This window comes from Lasioglossum baleicum, chromosome 8 (genome assembly GCF_051020765.1).
Source record: "Lasioglossum baleicum chromosome 8, iyLasBale1, whole genome shotgun sequence".
Classification (NCBI taxonomy): domain Eukaryota; kingdom Metazoa; phylum Arthropoda; class Insecta; order Hymenoptera; family Halictidae; genus Lasioglossum; species Lasioglossum baleicum.
This window is the reverse complement of record NC_134936.1, coordinates 164,076-183,968: the sequence shown is the minus strand read 5'-3', so window position 1 is coordinate 183,968 and position 19,893 is coordinate 164,076. Positions and strand designations below refer to the sequence as shown.

Below are 19,893 nucleotides of genomic sequence, written 5' to 3'. Positions count from 1 at the left end.
TTCCTACTCTTTCTTTTATGTGCGCCGTTTCACTATTTGTCCTATTCAGTGTGTAGCCTAAGTATTTAATTTATTTTACTTCTTCCACCTCTTTATCTCCCCACTTCCAGATCTCTCTCTTCCTTTTTCCTTTTCCGTTACTGCATATTAATACCTTTGTCTTTTCGCTATTCACCTCTAGTTTTTTCCTCTCAAAGTATCTGCTTGTCCTCTTTATCATCTCTTTCAGGCCCCTCTCATCTTCCGCCATAAGCACCATGTCATCTGCATATCCTAGAGACCAAATTTTCTCTTTTCCAATTACCACTCCTCCGTCTTGACCCATCCTCAGCGTACCCTCCAGGTCTGCCACATATATATTGAACAATGTCGGGCTCATCGGGCACCCCTGTCTCACTCCCTTCTCCACCCAGAATGGTTCCGACATTTCTACCCCCACCCTCACTCTGCATCTCGTCTCCCTATATATTTCTTTTACTTTGTCTATTAACTTCTCTTCTATTCCCCTGTTTTCCATTGCCTTCCATAGTACACCTCTATCCATTCTATCGAATGCAGCTCTTAGGTCCACAAATGCCATGCATACTTTTCCCTTCTTTTCTTTCAACCTTTTCCCTACCACATATTTAATTATGTACACATTATCCATTCCCCCTCTCTTTTTCCTCAAACCCGATTGTGTCTCGTCCAATCCTTTTTTTTCTTCTAGGCTTTTTATTATCCTATCATTTAGTATCATTGCGTAGATTTTGTACGCTGTCGCCGCGCCGTCAGGGTCACTCCTCTGTAGTTCTCCGCGATGTCTTTATCCCCTTTTTTCTGTATGGGAACTACTACTCCGTCCCTCCATTCGTCTACGTATCCCTCTCCTTTCCATATCTTCCAAATAACTTCTCCTAGTTTTTCTCCTATACTTTTTCCTCCTGCTATCCATGCCTCGTTCTTTATCTGGTCTCTTCCCTCCGCTTTTCCTTTCTTTAATCTCTTTATTTTCTCCATCACTTCCGCTTTTATTTGTGATTCCTCCTCTTCCTCTGTAGCGTTTCCTTTCACCCTTCCGCTTTCTTTCTCCTCTGCCAATACCTTCTTTCTCTCTTCCTCCCCTAATACATTCATGAAGTGTTTCCTCCATTGTACCATATTTATTTTGTCGCTCACCCTCAATTTTTTCTTCCATTCTCTGTTTATGTATTTCCAAGCTTCCCCCTCGTCTCTGATTTATTCTATCCTTTTTTCTTCTTTCTCTCTCCACTCTCTTTTCTTTCTTTCGCATAATTCTTTGTATTGTCTCCTCTCTTCTTTGAATTTTCCCGCTTCCCCGTCCCCTCACCCTTTCCCCTTTCCCATCTCTTTCCATGCCTTCTGCAATTTCTTTTTCCGTTCTCTGCATTCTCTGTCCCACCATTCCGTTTTCCCGGTTATCCATTTCTTTTTCCATTTCTTCTTCTTGGTTTCTTTTTTTATTGTTTCTGCCAGCTCTTTCCATTCCTCTTCAACTCCTTGTTTCTCCCATTTCATCTCTTCTATTTTTCTTTTGAATTCTTCCATTTCTTCCTGTCCCCATACCTGCACTTCTCTCTCCTCTTCTTCCTCTTCTTTTTCCCATTTTGCTCCTTCTCCTCCGATCGTGACTATTATCGGTTGGTGGTCCGACTCTATCCTTCTTTCTATTTTAAATTCTTCTATCTCTTCCCATGACGTTTCATTTACTATTCCATAGTCTATCGTCGTTTCTATCTCGTTCCTGCTGAACGTTGTTTCCCCTTCTTCGTCTCCCTTCGTATTCCCATTCAATATTGTCCACCCCCTTTCCGTTACCATCTTCATTAACTCTAATCCCTCACTGTTCATTGTGCGATCTTTTGTTTTTCTCTTCACCCTCTTGGTTGTTTCCTCTTCTTCTCTATCTCCCTTTTCCTCTATTCTTGCATTAAAATCTCCTATTATTATCATTTTTCCCTCTTCTCCTTCCTGTCCTACCACCTTCTCTAGTTTTCTCAGTTTTTCCGTACTTCCTCCCCTGTTGTATACCGTTATTATCCTCCATGTTGTGTCACCCATCTTCGCTCTTCTCTCTTGTATCCCCTCTTCCTCTGTTTCACTTTCCTTTTCCACCGCTATTTCTTCTCTTACTCCTGTTATGATTCCACCTCTAGCTCTCCCTTTCTTCTCTACACGCTCTGCTCCTTGACATTTCCACTTCCAGCCTTTTGGCATCTTCCTCCTCCACCCTTCCCATTCTCTTTCCTCTATCCACGTCTCCGTCATTCCTATTATCTCGTATCCTCTTATATAATTCCAGAAGTCTTCGTCCTTGTCCCTTATCCCTGCAACATTCCATGATAACACCTTCACTCCTTTCTCGTCTTTTCCTCCCTACCTTCCCCCTCTTTCTCCTCTGCCTCTGCCCCCTCTTCCTCTGCTTCCCTTTTCTCCTCTCTTTGTCTCCTCCTTTTCTATTAGCTGTTCTCTGAGATCGTTCCAAATCCATACTTTTTCTTCTATCCATATCTTCTTGTATCCCACTTTGGTTTTATTTCCATTTTCTCTTTCTTCCCTTGCCCTATCTCTTATCGTTTCCTGTACTTCTCTTTCCTTCCTTGTCAGATCGTCATCTATATATACTTTCCTTCCTCTTAATTTCCTTTTCATATTTATCACTCTTCTTTTTTCATCCCACGATCCCAACTTTACTAGGATCGCTCTCTTCCCTCTTCCAATCTCCGCGACTTCGTTTAACTCCACCCTTTTTTCTGTCATCTCCTCTAATATGCCATCTGTTCGGTCTCTACCTCGTTTTCTATCTCCTCCCCTCTTATAATGACGTTGTTCTTTCTCTCTTGTTTCTCTTTCCTTTCCCACTCTGTCTCTAATTCTTTTAATCTCCTTTCCTGCTCTCTCTCTGTCTTGTTTCTTCTTTCTCTCTGTCTTCTTTCTTTCGCTCTTTCATCCTCTCTTCTATCTCTCTCAGCCAGTTCTCCTTTTTCTCCTCCTCTTTCTTTTCCCATTCCTTTCTCTCTGCTTCCAATCTCTCTATCTTCCCCTCCAGTCTCCTTCTTTCTTCCTTTTCCTTTTTCCTTATTTCTTCTATCTCTTTCCTTGTTTTGCTTGCTTATTCTCTGGCCTCTTTTCTTCCATCTTCTATCTCTCTTCTCATTCTTCTCATTTCCTCCATGAGTCCTCTCATTCCTTCCGACATCTCTGAACACATTTTCATCACCGTTACCATCCCTGCTTGTTCTCCCGTCCCTATCCCGTCCACTTCCTTTTTCCTTTTCATTTGAGGTTTTCCTTTCCTCCGGTGATCTCTGCGTTGCCAAACTCTTTTTAAATGCTCTAACCTCTTCATCTGTCTCTCCTTTACCTCCTTTCTCTTCTTCGTCCCCCTGTCTCTTTCTCTTCCATAACTCGAGCGTTCCATATGAAGCCGATCTCTCTGTACTCCATCCGAGTGCCTTCGGCGGTCTTCCCCTTCTTTTTCCTCCTGGTGAGTTTGCCGGTGTTCCCCACTCTTCTACTGTTCCGGCGTCTTCCTCCTCTATCATCTCTTTCCCCTTCTCGTCGAGTTCTACGAGCCCGTCCATATCCTCCGCTGCTCTCTCTCTCTCTCTCTCTCTGTCCTTTCTCTCACTCTCTCTGCCTCGCGCCTGCGCACTATATCCTGTTCGTCAACTTTGAGGTTATCTTTCCTGACCTGTTTCTCTCTCACTCTAGATTCCCTCAATATATTTTCTTAATATATTCCTATTCTTAGTTCCTCTCCCTTCTCTCCCTTTTTATTAACCTGTTCTAGTATTTTCAGGTCGCAGAAAAGCGCCTCATTTAGGCTATAAGCCGATGAAGGCGGGTTGACAGTGCAACACGCCGCCACGCACGTGTCTGCAGTTTCTGCCGAGATAACTTCCGAAATATCACGATTTCTTGAAATTCCCTTCATCAATTCTTTGCTACACTTGTCCGCGACACACTGAGCAACTTTCACTATCTAGTCAAATGTAATTACCGCCAAATTTCACCAAAATCACAGCGATGATAACACACGTGCTATACAATGCGCCACCTTCCTTTCCTCCTCCTGTGTGTATTTGTAATATATTTTAAAATAATTATATTGTTATATCCAACTATATTTATATACATAATATAATAATTACGTACATTAATTCTTGAAAAATTGTTTTAGGTCATCGTGTCGTCACTAAGATATGCTGCAACTTTTCTTGCCAAAAATGCTGGTCCAGTTTAGTCCAGGACGTATTAGTATATACAGGGTGTCTCAAAATTAGGTCCGGAGCCGAAAATGGGAGGTTCCTGAGGTCATTTCAAGCGACATTTTCCTTTGAAAAAATGTCGTCCGCGGCTTCGTTAACGAGTTATTAACGAAAAACACGGACCAATCAGAGCGCGAGCTAGACGCGTGCAGCCCGGCGCGCCGGCAGCCGAGTGTCGGTGGCACGCCGCGATGTCGCAACGAACAAAAGTTTCTCGATGATGTGAATCCTCGCCAATTTCGATAAGCTTTGGATATGTTGTCAATACCATGATTCTGAACAACATTTCCCTTTACGGTTTTTGTCGGTCGGCTTTAGTTTACGATATTATTGTAAAAATTTGTAATTGTAAATCGATCGATGTACATACTATCTCCTCGCCGATTTCGATGAGCTTTATTTCAAAGGAAAAAGATATTTAAAACATCGAATGTTTGCGCGAAGAATTTGAAACACTCTCGGCTTTTACCAGTTCATTTATTTTAGCGAAGAAGTTGTAAGTTTCTTCACTATTATACTTTGCAAACATCAAGTTTGTACAGACGGTGTATTACACGTGGTGCTCTCTTCGTATTAGACGACACTTGTGCTCTCGTAGTCGCATTAGGCAAGACTGAACGCGTGTGTTTTGTTTGACGCATTAGGCGAAACTTGTATTCTCTTAGACGCATTAGGCGATACTTGTATTCTCTTAGACGCATTAGGCGATACTTGTATTCTCTTAGACGCATTAGGCGATACTTGTATTCTCTTAGACGCATTAGGCGATATTTGTATTCTCTTAGACGCATTAGGCGATACTTGTATTCTCTTAGACGCATTAGGCGATACTGAAATTTTCGGCGTAGTGATCATTTACGAATGATGGAGCGCTATAATCGAGACGGCCGAACTTGTAACAAACATAGGTAATTAGACTTCTCCTAGATGGAGCGTCTAGTACTAATTGACAGTAACCTGAATACGAAACATACCGCCCGCCTCGCGGTATCATGTACCGCGAAGAAAAGAGAGAGGAGTAAAGATTACTTATATATATAATTTAATCGCAATTTTACAATTCAACTGTGTATGAGAAAACGGACGCGAAGGCGTGACTCTAACCTTGGGTAGGTCACCCATCTGTTGTTGTGCAGTGGTAGCACGAGCTCTCACGCACTTAACGCATTTATGAATTAAACGACGTACAATTCGTCGCGAGTTAATGATCCAAAATACTTGACGCACGATGCTCAAGGTCAACTGAGTACCGCCATGTAGTATGTTCTGGTGACAATCGGCTATAGTCAATTCAGATATTCGATGATTCGGTAAAACGATCGGAAAACGTTGAGAATGTGACAGTTCAGAGTGGCGGAGCCGCCCGCCAACGCGAACAATAGCATCTGTGTCTAAAAACGGGTTAAGTCGTAGTAAAGGACTAGATTTAGGCAACGATTTACATTTTGTCAAGACCTTAATTTCCTCCTGGAAGTGAAGGGACTGAACGTACTTAATCCAAAATTTACGGGCTTCGTTAATTTCTTTTGCATTTATGACGTAGTCTAGAAATACCGTATCCTTTGCTTGACATCGCGATACAAAGCGAAATATGTAAGCGGTAACGCGTAACAATTTTAACCAAGAAGAGACTCGTGTAGGCAGATCCCATTCAACGTGAGCTTGAGCATGCAACGCTTTAACTGAGATCTTTATTTCTTCTTTGACCTCATTGGGAGGAGTAGGCATTAAATTCGGCCACTCATTAGGAGGTTTCATTAGCCAAGAAGGACCACACCACCAGAGTTGGTGAGTCGATAATTGAGATACAGTTAGACCACGTGAAGCACAGTCCGCGGGGTTGAATTCTGGAGGTACATGTCGCCAAATAGCATTCGGCACGCGACTTTGTATTTCTGCGACTCTATGCGCGGTAAACGTCTTTAACTGGCTCGGATGCTTGTGAATCCATGCTAATGCCACCGCGGAATCCGTCCAGCACTAAACTGGACAGTTTGTAAATTTTAAAGTTACTTGAACGTATTCAATGAGTCGAACCATTATAACGGCAGCTAACAGCTCCAGTCGTGGGATCGTCAGCGGTTTTAATGGCGCAACTTTAGTCTGTGCGATCAGTAAATGCAGACTTGTTTGATCCGGAATGGTGACTACGCGTAAAAAGATTACTGCTGCATATGCATGCTGAGAAGCATCAGCGAACCCATGAATTTCGTAATTTAATGTCGAAGTTCCTAACCCGATCCATCGCGGGATGGTCATAAGTGGCAATTCTTTTAACTCTGCCGAATAAACATTCCACGGTTGTTGTAAATCGACAGGCAACGGATCGTCCCAATTGAGTTTGGCACTCCATAATTTTTGCATAAAGATCTTAGCAGTGATAACTACAGGAGAAATCCATCCAAGTGGATCGAACATTCGAGCGATAGTCGACAAGACAGTTCGCTTCGTGTCGGTTTGATCAGAGTGAAAGTGAAATTTAAATTTGAACTGAAATTCATCTTTGGAAGGCACCCAGAATAAACCTAGCATTTTCACGCCTTCTATTTCCTGAAAAGGTCGACTAGAAGCTAATTCATGCTCTTGATCAGAAATGTCTGCGAGGAGACGAGGACAATTGCTTGAAAATTTTCTTAAATGAAAACCGCCACGACTAAGAAGTTCGGTCACTTGGTGACGTAATTGTAAAGCTAGCATCCGATCATGGGCGCCAAAGAGCACGTCATCGACGTAGATTTGTTCGTTTAGAATTGGAGTTGCCAGGGGGAAATTCGTTCCTTCGTCTATTGCGAGCTGTTTGATTACTCGATTCGCGAGATACGGAGCAGAAGCGGTTCCATAAGTTACTGTACGTAATGCGTAATTTTTAAGAGAATGATTAGGATCAGAGCGCCACACTATAAGTTGAAAGTGGGTATCACGAGGATCCACCCAAATTTGCCGGAACATTTTAGCTATGTCGGCAGCGAATACAAAACGAGACTTTCTCCACTTTAATATGATCGCGACAATGTCGGCTTGTAATTTTGGACCGACAAAAAGAAAGTCGTTTAATGTAGAACCGTTGGTAGTTCGCATTGAAGCATTGAACACAACGCGCAATCGCGTCCTGTTGCTGTCATGACGAATGACAGGATGATGAGATAAGAAGACATTTTGAGTTGACTGAGAATCAATTGCCGATTCTTCTCTCATGTGATTAAGATCCAAGTATTCTTGCAAGAATCCGTGATAAGAAGAGGCTTGTACAGGATTATTTTTCAGCCGTTTTTCTAAATTGTAAAAGGATTTTACAGCGACGTTACGTGTAAATCCGATGTCGATAGGCGACTCGGTGTTAATAGGTAACCATACGACGTATTTACCATCCGATTCGCGTGAATGGGGTTTTACGAAATGTTCTTCGCATTTTTTATCTTCCTCTGAAAGGAAATTTATTTGTGGAGTAGCTTCCACTTCCCAAAACTTATGCAACATTTCATTAATTTCGTTGTGAACCTCAGCATGCAGAGCGTGCAGATGAGTTACATGTTCATTGCTAGGTTGAATGGGACCAGTCAACACCCATCCAAAAATAGTGTTTTGCGCTATTAGAGCGCCTTGTTCGCCTTTACGAACACCGGTTAATAAGATCGAACTATAATAGTCGGCACCGATAATCAATTCTATCGGGGCATGACGCGAAGGACGGAAACTGAAGCTCTTCTCCCAAACGGAATTCCCACTCTTGTTTTGACTGTTTGTCTAACTTTTTTAGAAAATGGAATACTAGAATATCATCCCAATACTTGACTTTACGACCTAAATTCTTTAACGCAAGGAGCGCAGCATTAGATCTATCACGTAAACTCTTTAAATCAGTTAATACGTTGACTCCGATAGGCGGAGAATCAAATAACATCTTTAAATGAGCCTTTACAAGAGAACGTTCATTAGTATGAAACAGGTGTGTTTCGTCGTCGTTCGGTTTCCTCGCGTCCGTGCTCCTTGGTGCTGAACGGCTCGCCGATCCAGGGTCCTAAACGACGAAAGGAATAAACGGCGCGAGGAACGGAATCGGTACGGGTGAAATAACTTAGGCGAGTCGGTTTGCGGGCAAATAAATTATACTCGCTGCCTTTCGGACGCGTAAGCTACGGTGCCTCAGGATACGGTACCTCAGGATACAGTGCGCGATGGTAATGCTACGGTGCCCGTGAATTTAGAACGTGTGACCGTGAGAGTGCTACCTGAACCTGTAAGTGGCGTAGGACGCAGGCAGGATGGACAGGAGTAGAGTTAGATCACGACTGTCGTCGTGATCTCCCTACCTAGGCCGGGTTGTCGTGGTCCTTCGATGTCCGTGACGCACGGGTCATCGAAGTTCCTCCGGACAGTCGTTCAGGGAGTTCGGTCAAGGTGACGCACCTTGTCTGGCTCGACTGGCCTCGTGGGCGACTCGCCTCACGAGGGTGACTTTCTAGGCGGTTCTTAGGCGACGTCGAGGGGTGACGCACCACTTCTAGTTCGGCCGATTTCGTGGACGACGCGTCTCACGAAATGTACCGGTGACGCACCGGGTATGTTCGAGGTGGAGTACAACTCGCACCAGCGGAGCGACAGGATAACTGGACAGGTGGTTCTCCGACGAAGTCAAAGGGTGACGCACCACTCCATGTTCGTCGGCTCTCGGAGGCGACGCGCCTAGCGAAAGTGACCGGTGACGCACCGGGTGTTCGAGGTGGAGCACGGCTCGCACCAGCGGACGGACAGGACAACAGGGTTTCTTCGGCGAAGCCGAAGGGGTGACACACCACTTCTTGTTCGTCGACTCTCGGCGGCGACGCGCCTAGCGAAAGAGACCGGTGACGCACCGGTTGTTCGAGGTAGAGCACGGCTCGTACCAGCGGAATCAGGATGCCGATAACGGCGGAGACGTGGACAACGGTTACAGGTAGAATACTCAGAGCACTGGAATATCGCACGAGGTGATTCCCGGATGGCTACTGGTAGACTCAGGTGATTCTAGTCTGTTCGCGACGGCTTTTATAGGAATGGTTTGGTGGTAAGGGATGGTGGTGCGGTGCGGTATTTTGATGGTGACGTATACCTTCTTCCGCACAGTATTTTGGCAATTTGATTTGGATTCCCGTTGGAATACGGGCCTGGGTGCGGGGTACGTGCGGTACAGGCGGTGTTGTTGTTGTGACAGGAGGCCGGTGGTACGTTACTAGATTCGCGTCGTTATGTATAACCGGTGGAGGTGTGACAGGGGTTTGCTCGTAACAGGCCTACGTTATGTAGGTCTGTTACAAGTAAAGCGGTTTTTTAATTTTTCCCAAGCGGGTTTATAATTTGCCTTGGACGTGGCAATGTTTTTTAGAACGAACGCAGCTTCGCCCTCCAAACTAGTTTTCAAATAATATAATTTTTGAACGTCGCTTAACGACTTATTTTTCTCGACTAAAGCTATGAATAAATCATGAAAGCCTTCCCACTCGGTATAATCACCAGAGAATTTTGGTAACTCAACTTTTGGTGGCTTCATCGGTGCAGCTTCGTCTTGATCTTTCCCCGACGTTGTATCGTCGCGTCGTCGTCGACCGAGGGCGGCAATTCGGACAGCGTAGCCAAAGCAGATGTCAGAAAGTCCAGTGCCGTGAGGTAGGCAGACTCCGTTTTGCCGTAGACGTCATCTTTGAAATACGGAAGCGTCGTCCTCTCCTGGTCGGTGGCCGTCGTTTCGATTCGAATATTGGTAGCCCCAAATTTCTCCCAATACTCTTTCAGCAGGACAATTCTATTGTTTATTGCCTGGTAGCTTTGGTTCACTTTCCCCATTTTGTGGAAATTGGAGAGAGTGTTATTAATCAAGCGCGAATGCACTTCCGCTTCTTTATGGAGAGAGTTCATGTTGCTTGTAAAGAATTACAAGGTTTGAATAAATTCAACTGTTAATTTTGAAACAGAATAGAACACAGAGAGCACGCGTAAGAGCACACAGCAACAAGCCAGAACGTCCTTGTTTGTTTTGAAGTCCTTGACTTTGAAACTGTCGGTTTCACGTAACGAACTTGCTTATAACATTCGCCACAAAATGTATTCTACAACTTGCTGCGTGTTATAGAATAAGTTAACTAACGCACTTTATTGCTTTCATTCGCCACAGAAAGACGATGAATTCTATAACTTAATTGATGTTATAGATTGCATAGAAAACCGCACTGTAGACTCCCTTTTCGTTTGCACTTCGAACACTATTCGAGCGTCCGATCCGGCTCGAAGGACCATATGTTTGCGCGAAGAATTTGAAACACTCTCGGCTTTTACCAGTTCATTTATTTTAGCGAAGAAGTTGTAAGTTTCTTCACTATTGTTAAGATCTCAATGAGCTTAACAGGAAAATGCTATGGAAACGGTTAACAGGATAAGTGACATGAATTGAGGAATGATTGAGGGCAAATGTGTAACGGACGAATTTGAATGGAAGTGAGAAAGGAGTGAAAATGAGTGAATGTTTGGATTCACAATAATTAACTTGTATATTATCACTTTAATTAACAAATTAACAAAAGTCACAAAAGGTACAAAGAGTGATTGAAATAAAGATCGCTATATACGGAAATTTGACAGAAGTCAGCTGCTTGATAGTAAGACAAAGAGTGCATGATGGCGGTTGTCTCCGTCCTTTTTATTATCTCGATCCTTCTGGAAGTTCGTCACGCGTTGGTGATTCCGGTTTAGCGTTCGAGAATTTTCCAGAAGGATCGAGAGCGAATTCGGCGAATCACGAGAACGGGATCGTGCCCGCGCGAGCCTCGACGACAGGTGGACATTGATGGCTGTTTGGCGGTACAGCGGCAGAGCCACGCGGTGGCCCCTTTGGCAATATGGCGCTCGAGCGCGCCAGTCTCAAACATTCCGCCCGCCTCGACTGGTCGAAATGTCTCGCGTCCGCATACAATATATCGGATAATTTAAATTGCTCAACGGATTGCGAAACAAGTGGAAATCGTGAACCTGAGTGCAGTTAACAGTGTGTCATAATTGAAAGTTGTGTTCGAGAACGCGTAGTGAGGTTATGAACGGTGTCACGTCAAGCTGAATGAATGCGCCGGCGCATCGATGCATCGCGTCGCGTACTACGCAGTTGTAAGCTGCGCAGTGTGTATGCGCAGTGACGGTATTGACGCGTTCATTGAGCGTTTTCGTCGATCGGAAGAACTATGAGTTTATGCACGGGCCGTAGCAATTCACCTGACGCGGTGATTAATTTCGCGACGCGAACTTTGCCGTCGCGACCGGGGTGCACCTCCTTAACGCGCGCGAGTGGCCACTGGGAAGGAGGTGCGTTTTCTCCTACGATGATGCAGAGACGCCCGGCTGCTAAATCTTCCTTCACCTGACGCCATCGTGGACGCGTGGTAAGTCCTTGGAGGTACTCTCTCTGCCATCTTGCCCAGAATTCATCTCGCATTTTTGTTAGCAATTGCCAACGAGAGAGCCGGTTGGTTGCTGTGTCGACCAGGGATGGCTCCGGCAGAGAGTTCAGCGCCGAGCCGATGAGAAAGTGTCCGGGTGTCAGTGCGGTCAGGTCTGCGGGGTCGTCGGAGAGAGCAGCGAGTGGCCTCGAATTAAGGCAGGCCTCCGCCTGAGTGAGCAGCGTCGTCATTTCCTCGAAGGTGAGGCGTGTTTCCCCGATGGTCCTTCGCAGGTAATGCTTGGTGGACTTGACTGCAGCTTCCCACAGTCCACCGAAATGGGGGGCACCAGGTGGATTGAAGTGTCACTGCGTTTTCAGGTCTCGCAGTTGACTCCTGATGCTGCGGTTCTCCTGGCTGCTGGCGGTGAAGAGTCTGCGCAGCTCTCCGTCGGATCCCGTGAAAGTGGTTCCGCAGTCACTGTGAACATGAGCACAGATGCCTCGGCGGGATACGAACCTCCGGAATGCAGCCAGGAACGCCTCGGAGGAATAATTTGAGACGACCTCCAGGTGGACTGCCTTGGTCACCGTGCAGACGAAGACTGCAAGATAGCCCTTGTACGCCTTGTGTCCTCGTCCTGCCGTGGTCCGCAACCAAATTGGACCAGCGTAGTCAACCCCGGTGGAATGGAAGGGGCGGGCTGGTGTGACACGGTGCGCTGGTAGCTGTCCCATTAGTTGGTTGAGTGGGTCCGCCCGCCATCGAGTGCAAGTCACGCACTTGTTGATGGTGGCTTTGACGACGGCTCGTCCCTTCGGTACCCAGAACTGCTGTCGGACTGCTCCCAAGGTGGCGTGGACACCTCCATGCAAGTTATCTCTGTGGGCACGAGAAATAATTAGAAGGGTGAGTCGGGATTTTGGAGGCAGGATGATCGGATGGGCTTCATCAGGGTTGAGGAGTGCATTCCTCAATCTGCCTCCCACTCGCATGAGTCCGTTGTCGTCTATCATCGGGAGCAGCGATGCTAGGCTGCTCTTGTTGGACACGTTCTGACCCTTTTCCAACGCTGCTTTCTCTGCTGTGTAGGTGGATTGCTGCGCCAGACGGATTAATCCTCTCTCTGCCTCTACGACCTCGTCAACACTGAGGACTGGCGGTTGAGTGTCTGCTAGGGAGGTAGTTGGCGCAACGTTGCGTCTCCGGAGCCATCTGCGGCACCAGGCGGTCACCCGTAGCAGCCTGGTGTAGGAAGAGAACCGAAGCAGAAGTTCGTTGTCCTCGCAGTCCTTCTCCCCCTTGGTGGCTGCAGCGACGATGGGACCCCTGGACTCTGGCATTCGTTCCAAGTCGGCCGGTTCTGGAGGCGCGAACCCATTGTCGCATCGGAGAAACTCCGGCCCATTCCACCAGAGGCTCCAGTGAAGAAGCTGCGCCGGTGCAAGTCCTCGGGAGGCACAGTCTGCAGGGTTGTCAACTCCTGCAATGTGGTGCCACTGTGCCTCCGGCACCCTTCGCTGGATGTCCGCCACCCGGTTGGCCACGTAGGTTTTCCACCTGGAGGGATGCGCCTGAATCCACCCTAAAGCCACCGTAGAGTCGGACCACAAGTGAATTGGAGTGCCATTGAGCTCCAGTGCCGTGACAGTGTGCAGTGTTAGGCGAGCGAGGAGGTGCGCTGCGCATAGTTCAAGGCGAGGCAATGACACTTGTTGGAGCGGAGCCACCTTGCTCTTCGCCGTGACTAGGGACACGTTCCATCTGCCATCAGAGTCGCGTGTGCGCAGGTAGATGACGGCTCCATACGCACGCTCCGATGCATCGGCGAAACCGTGGAACTCTTTTAAGTCGTGGCGTGTGCTGGTGAACAGTGGTCGAGGCACCCTCACTTGTTCGATCTGCTTGAGTTCCGCACAGTATTCTGCCCATTCCTTGGCCAACGTTGGAGGAAGTGGATCGTCCCAGCCGAGTGTCAATAACCAAGTCGCCTGAATGATTATTTTGGCCCGGACTATGGTCGGAGTGAGCCACCCGAGCGGGTCGAACAGCTGTGCAGCTCCTGAGACCACGCCTCGCTTGGTTGAGGGTTGTGACAGCCCACTGACATTGGAAAAGTGAAAGCTGTCTTCCTGCGGTGACCATTGGAGACCCAGCGTAGCATGCAGTGAATCTGTCCAGGTCTTCGTTGCTTGAGGTGGTTGGGGCTGAGTGGCTGTGTCCTGCGGTGACTGTGGAGTGACGTCATGCAGATCAGCCACGTTTGATGCCCACTTCTGCAGCGGGAAGCCGCCCGCCTTGCACAGCTGGTGAAGTTGGTTCGCTGCATCTCTCAAGGCTGGAATGGTGTCGGCTCCCGTCAGAATATCATCGACGTAGGAGTCGCGTCGGAGTGCCTGAGCTCCCAGTGGATATCGACTGCCTTCATCCTCCGCCAGCTGGTGCAACGTTCTGACTGCAAGGAAAGGGGCACAAGACAACCCGTAAGTGACAGTGTTCAGTTGAAAATCACTCACGTGCTGTGACTCGGTCTCTCTCCACAGGATCCTTTGGTGTGTTCGATCCTCCGGGTGTACCAAGATTTGCCGATACATCTTGGTTACATCGGCAGTCACCACAAATATGTGCTTGCGCCATCGCAGCAGAACGTCGGCAAGAAGTGGCAGGAGATTCGGTCCAGGGTGAAGGTAGTCGTTGAGGGACGGTTGATCTGGTTCGGACCATGAATCGTTAAACACCACCCTCAGCTTCGTTGTGGTGCTGCTGGGCTTGAGAACCCCATGATGAGGTAAATAATGAGCTGGTTCATGGGCTGCGGGTTCGCTGACCAGCGACATATGCTCCAGTTCTTCGTATTCCTTGACGAAGGAACATTATAGAGACTTGAAATGTTCGTCTTTTTTGAAGCGCTGCTCCATCCGTCTGAGGGAATGCCAGGCTGCTGTTCTGGAACCTGACGTGGCTGGATTTGGCGTACGGAATGGGAGCCTCACCATGTACCGACCCTCAGGAGTGCGAGAGTGCGTCGTTTGGAAATGGTTCTCGCACTCTATCTCCTCCGCTGTCAGCGTCGAGTGAGCGTCCCCGATTTCCTCCTGTTCCCAAAACTTCCGTACCAGCGAGCTTAAGGAGTCGCCAATTACGGTCTGGTGCACTTGAGCGTGCGAGGGATCGGTGGTTGCTCCTGCCATTCCTGTAACAATCCACCCAAATACGGTGCGTTGTCCGACGGGCTCGTTTGATTGGCCCTTTCTAATTCCTTCTCTTATTATCGCAGGATACGCATCTGCTCCCAGCAGCACCTCGATTGGCTTGGTTACTGCGGTGCACGGATCTGCCAGTTGCAGTCCCCGCAGGTGACTCCACGAGCGACGAGGTACGGTGCAACCCCTAGTGTATGCAGTCAGTTTTGGTAGCACAATGGCCGAAACCTTGATTGAGGAGTCGCCATGCCTGCTGCATATGTCCAGGACGACCTTCCCCGTGCTTTGGCTAGCTGCTGCCCTCCGACTCCGAATATGTCCACCGACGTGGCTGTGCGAGGTAATTGAAGCCGTTGTGCCAGGCCTTCTCCCACCATTGATACTTCGGAGCCCTGGTCGATGAGCGCCCTGACCTCCTGCCGTCTGCCGTGCTGATCTGAAACCTGAATTAAAGCAGTGGCTAGGAGCACCTTACCCTCCACGTGCTGACAGTTCAGGGAGTGGTGGACCGTCCTTGATGGTTTCGGTTCGTCTCGGAAGGCATCGTGGAGCAGCGAGTGGTGCCTTTCTCCGCAAGACGAGCAGCCTTTCGTGGAGGTGCAGTTTGCAATGGAGTGCTTCCCCAGGCAGTTGATGCAGAGCCGGTGCTTCTCCGTGTACCCTCGTCGTTCCGCCGGTGGAAGTGCCTTGAATTCTGCGCACTGCATTAGGTAATGCTCCTTATTGCACATCCCACAGGTTGGTTTTTGCGCCTGTTGCACATGGTTCGCTCTGACTGATTGATAGTCTTCCTTAGGCTTCTTGTGACCGTGGCTCGGCCGTGCTTCGAAGTTCCTGTGCTGATGGCGACTGGATCCTTGAGACGGCATCGCGGGAACTGAACTGATAGATGCCTCCAGTTGGTGACGTCGCTTGGTCAGGAACTCCTTTAGCTGTGCAAACGTGGGTGGCTCGCTGGTGCCTGCTAGGGCTTCTTCCCATTTATCCTTTGTTCCCTGATCGAATAAACGGACGACAGAGTAGACAAACCAATCTTCTTTCTTTTCGATAGGTCTTCCCAGTCCTTCCAGCGTGTTCACGACCGAAGCCACCTCCTTCTGCACGTGAATGATCTCTCGGGCTGAACTCTCCTTCATTTTGGGGATTGAGGAGAGTTTGTCGAGGCAGGCTCGTACGAGGATTCGTATATTCTCGTACTGCTCTTCGAGAATGCTCCAGGCTCGGTTGTAATTCTCGCTGGTGGTCGGAAGATTTTTCACGAGGTCTGCTGCTTCTCCGCGGAGACTGGTCTTCAGATATTGCAGCCGGTCTACGTCGGACAGGGTTTTGTTACGCCCCACCGCTGACTTGAAGAGGTCTTTAAATGCAGGCCATTCAACGTATGCACCGTCAAACTCGGGCAGATGCAGTCTGGGAAGTGGAGCCGATCCTTGACTTGATTCCTCGTGGGAAGATGCTGCACTTGCCGTGGTTTTGCTGCCGCCACTGTGCAGTAGCATTAAGTCGTGAAGCATACTCCTTTGTTCCACGTATGCTTCTTCAACGAGGTCAGCGGTACCCTTTTTAACGTATTCCGAGTCTTTGTACACTTCTGGTTGCTTGTACATGATCACACGGTGATTTGCTGTGAATTCTGACCAGTACTTTTCCAGCAGGGTGATTCTGGTCTGGACAAGCCCTGCTGTTACCTTTGACTGAGCCACCGACTTCTTGAAGTTTTCCATCGACCTTTCGATCTTCCCAGCGATGTCCTTTTGGGCAAGAAGCAGCCCTGCTGGAGTGAGATCCATTTGAATGTGAGATAGGATCACTGAAAGATTCTCACTTGAACAGGGGCTGTTTCACCACTGGTTTTAACTGAACTTTATTGTAAATCTGGCTCGAAGGACCAAAAATGTTAAGATCTGAATGAGCTTAACAGGAAAATGCTATGGAAACGGTTAACAGGATAAGTGACATGAATTGAGGAATGATTGAGGGCAAATGTGTAACGGACGAATTTGAATGGAAGTGAGAAAGGAGTGAAAATGAGTGAATGTTTGGATTCACAATAATTAACTTGTATATTATCACTTTAATTAACAAATTAACAAAAGTCACAAAAGGTACAAAGAGTGATTGAAATAAAGATCGCTATATACGGAAATTTGACAGAAATCAGCTGCTTGATAGTAAGACAAAGAGTGCATGATGGCGGTTGTCTCCGTCCTTTTTATTATCTCGATCCTTCTGGAAGTTCGTCACGCGTTGGTGATTCCGGTTTAGCGTTCGAGAACTTTCCAGAAGGATCGAGAGCGAATTCGGCGAATCACGAGAACGGGATCGTGCCCGCGCGAGCCTCGACGACAGGTGGTCATTGATGGCTGTTTGCCGGTACAGCGGCAGAGCCACGCGGTGGCCCCTTTGGCAATATGGCGCTCGAGCGCGCCAGTCTCAAACAACTATTATACTTTGCAAACATCAAGTTTGTACAGACGGTAATAACACGTGGTGCTCTCTTCGTATTAGACGACACTTGTGCTCTCGTAGTCGCATTAGGCAAGACTTGTGCTCTCGTAGTCGCATTAGGCAAGACTTGTGCTCTCGTAGTCGCATTAGGCAAGACTGAACGCGTGTGTTTTGTTTGACGCATTAGGCGAAACTTGTATTCTCGTAGACGCATTAGGCGATACTTGTATTCTCTTAGACGCATTAGGCGATACTTGTATTATCTTAGACGCATTAGGCGATACTGAAATTTTCGGCGTAGTGATCATTTACGAATGATCAAGCGCTATAATCGAGACGGCCGAACTTGTAACAAACATAGGTAATTAGACTCCTCCTAGATGGAGCGTCTAGTACTAATTGACAGTAACCTGAATACGAAACATCGAATTTATAACATATTTCAAAGTCATCGAAATCGGTGAGGACCCACATCATCGCCAACTTTACCCGAACGATAAAAAAAGCACAAACTTATTGAATTAAAAACTCACTTATTCAGCCGTAAATCCATTTGACTACCACATACAACCACCATACTTTCACATAATTGTTGAACTCGTAGCACACTTTTATAACTCGTATCGATATCGAACGAAATTACTTACTCCGACGCGGAAAGAGTTCGATGCTCTTCGCGATGCCGCGCGAAACTGTGCTCTCCCAGCGTACAATGTATTCGATGAAGGCGTTGTTTAAAACAAATGAAATCGTTCCCAAGGAGATATTGATTTTTCGAGAATCATATGGCATTGATTTTTCGAGAATCATATGATTCTTTCTTTATTTATTTTTCTGGGATTCTAATACTGGATTTCTACTTAAACAATCTGCCTCAGATTTGTTTTACCTGTCTCGTATTTTATCTTAATGTCATACTGTGATAGATAGTATGTTAAATCATCCAACTCTTCATCTGTTCTGGATTTTATGTTTAAATTTTCTAACGGTTTATGGTCCGTGATTACCGTAAATGGTTTTCCCATAAGCCAATATTGCCAATATTGTACCGCCTCTTTTATGGCTAGGCACTCTATATACATTGCTTTTTTCTTCTTTTGTCCTTCATTCAATTTTTTCGAAAAATATGCTACGGGTTTTTCTTTTCCATCTCGTTGTATTTGTTTCAATACTGCTCCAATTCCTACTATACTTGCATCAGTATAAATCTTTATGGGTAGATCTTGATTAAATATTTCTAGAATTGGTTTTGAGCATAATAATTCTTTTATTTTTTCAAATGCTTTTTGACATTCCTTTGACCAAATGAATGGTTTGTTTTTTCTTAATAACTCGTGTAGTGGTTCCAGTATTATAGCGCTATTTGGTATATATTGATGATAAAAGTTTATTTTCCCTAACAGTTGTCTAATATTCTTTTGTGTTTTTGGTGTTGGAAAGTTCTTTATCGAGATCAGGTTATCCTTTATTGGACTCACTGTATTATTGTGTAGTATGTGTCCCAAATATTTAACTGAGTCTGATGCAAATATGCATTTCTTGTAATTCAGTTTGAAGCCCTCTTTTAACAATGCTTCAAATATTTGGGTTAAATGATAGATGTGTTCCTTTAGGGTTTTTGAAAATATCAGTATATCATCTATATAATTAACTGCAAATTTTGTAAGTTTGTATTTTCTCAGTATGCTACTTAGTATTCTTTGGAAGATCGCTGAAGAAGTCTTTAGCCCAAATGGTAAACGTTTCCATTGGAAGTGTCCATCCTGTGTGACGAATGCTGTTTTTTTCTTATCTTCTTCTCGTAACTGTACTGTCCAAAATGCTGAATTTATGTCTAGTGTAGAGTAAAATTTGCCTCCTCTTGTGCCTATCATTAAATCATCCATATATGGAAAAGGTTGTGCCTGATGGACTACGTTTTTGTTTAAATCCCTGTAATCACAGCATAATCTGGATTTTTTATTTTCTTCCTTTTTATATGCCAGTGTTACTGGCGCTGCAAATGGACTATATGACTCTTCAATAAGGTCTTTTTCTAATAATTTAGAAACTTGTTCCTCTATTTCACTTCTATCTTGTATGGTATTGCTGAGAGCTGACAAGAAGATCCCGGGGGGGGGGGGCACAGAGGCAAGAGGGGTCTCCAGCTAGCGCCGCCTACCCCCACCTCTGACGGTCCGTACTCGCCGCCTACCCCCACCTCTGACGGTCCCGTACTCGCCGCGTGACCACGCCCTTTCAGCTGCTACGTCACACGACGCATAGTAGCAGGATTCCCGTATTTACGGAGGGCTACGATGTTTCACAACTTACAGCCAATATTCAATGCCGTGAATACGAGGATCCTATTGCAGTCATGAAAAGTGACAATTTACACAAGGAGAATGCAAAGCCTTCGCGTCACAGATTTAGTTGAGACTTTACAGAGTTACAGATCTCGTTCCCCTGATTACGAATATACTCCATTATAGGGGAAACTATTCAGTAATTTTCGAGATATTTACAAATTAAAGTTTTGTGGACGCAACATGTCAGTTTACATAGTTCACTCTTCTACTAAGTTACTAAGTA

General features: G+C 46.3%; 3 protein-coding genes across 3 annotated transcripts; 1 reads left to right on the top strand and 2 right to left on the bottom strand.

Annotated features, from left to right (window-relative positions):
• Positions 1–4,874: 4,874 nt before the first annotated feature.
• On the bottom strand, positions 4,875–9,798 carry LOC143211601 (uncharacterized). The gene is made up of 6 exons (XM_076429425.1): positions 9,610–9,798; positions 8,060–8,289; positions 6,309–7,908; positions 5,780–6,251; positions 5,330–5,551; positions 4,875–5,101 (listed from the first exon to the last, which is right to left on the bottom strand). Exons 1-6 carry the CDS (start codon positions 9,796–9,798, stop codon positions 4,875–4,877), a joined length of 2,940 nt encoding a protein of 979 aa, XP_076285540.1.
• LOC143211218 (uncharacterized) lies at positions 8,757–15,573 on the top strand. Its single transcript, XM_076428682.1, has 8 exons — positions 8,757–11,674; positions 11,737–11,932; positions 12,052–12,580; positions 12,764–14,154; positions 14,215–14,459; positions 14,579–14,887; positions 14,949–15,214; positions 15,329–15,573. Exons 7-8 carry the CDS (start codon positions 15,092–15,094, stop codon positions 15,506–15,508), a joined length of 303 nt encoding a protein of 100 aa, XP_076284797.1. The 5' UTR covers positions 8,757–11,674; positions 11,737–11,932; positions 12,052–12,580; positions 12,764–14,154; positions 14,215–14,459; positions 14,579–14,887; positions 14,949–15,091; the 3' UTR covers positions 15,509–15,573.
• LOC143211600 (uncharacterized) lies at positions 12,037–14,508 on the bottom strand. The gene has a single exon (XM_076429424.1). The coding sequence runs from the start codon at positions 14,506–14,508 to the stop codon at positions 12,037–12,039; it is 2,472 nt and encodes an 823-aa protein (XP_076285539.1).
• Positions 15,574–19,893: the final 4,320 nt, after the last annotated feature.